The sequence below is a fragment of the Plasmopara halstedii genome, assembly GCF_900000015.1.
Source record: "Plasmopara halstedii genome assembly, contig: Scaffold_470, whole genome shotgun sequence".
Lineage (NCBI taxonomy): Eukaryota > Oomycota > Peronosporomycetes > Peronosporales > Peronosporaceae > Plasmopara > Plasmopara halstedii.
The window spans coordinates 201,540-202,324 of record NW_020187390.1 but is presented as its reverse complement, the minus strand read 5'-3'; the positions used below and the strand labels follow the sequence as shown (position 1 = coordinate 202,324).

At 44.2% G+C, this 785-nt stretch overlaps 1 protein-coding gene across 1 annotated transcript in view; it reads right to left on the bottom strand.

Moving 5' to 3' along the window:
• Positions 1 to 17: 17 nt before the first annotated feature.
• Positions 18 to 785, bottom strand: part of PHALS_10247 (uncharacterized protein) — a gene marked incomplete at both ends in the record, with an annotated part of 1,093 nt that continues 325 nt past the window's right edge. The window contains one exon of the mRNA XM_024725636.1: positions 18 to 690. Within this exon, the coding sequence (XP_024576393.1) occupies positions 18 to 690 (673 nt within the window). The remainder of the gene's footprint in view (positions 691 to 785) is intronic.

Below are 785 nucleotides of genomic sequence, written 5' to 3'. Positions count from 1 at the left end.
GGACCGATAGCTGGTAACTATAACAGTACCATAACCGGCGACCTTAAACCTTCAATAGTCTTGCCTTTCACCAGCTTACGACAGAGACTAAACAACGAGTCTTCAAGATGAATTGCAAAACTCTGTAGGTCCTCAACATCCTCAGCAATGGCGATGTAGTCAATCAACGAATCTTTAAAGCGATCACCAAAGGCTAATTTACCGTCGACAACTTCAGTATCCGAAATGGATTTCTTCAATTTTTCCAAATCATGTTTGGCCAATGTTGTCCACATAACGCGAACTCCCTCGCGTGGTTCCGCCCGGTACTTTTCAGCAATTTGTTTTGACCACAGCATAAACTCGTTGCTGCTGAAGATATCCTTCTCTACTTTGTCAAGTCCAACATTCCTGAGAAGTTCAAGGGCTGCTGCCACATGAACATCTGGAGCTGGAGTAAATGAAATAACGTGCTTGTCTATCACCTCCTCGTGTGAAGAGGACCTTTGCACTGGTTGTACTATATCCCCATTAACCAAGTTCTCCTCGCTGTTGCTGATACCATCACCACGGATACCTTTTTCTAGTCGTTCACCAATCGGCTTGGACTTATCGTCTTCTTTTAGTCTTTCAATGATCTTTCCCAGTGATTCTTCAAGACGAATAGCCACCGGCTCGGACTCCGGTATTTTCTTAGCCTTGACGATATATCTAATCAGCGCAGCTTCGAATTGATCACCAAAAGCTAATTTGCCTTTGACAACCTTGGTATTCGGAATGGACTCGACCAATTGGACCTCGTGTTC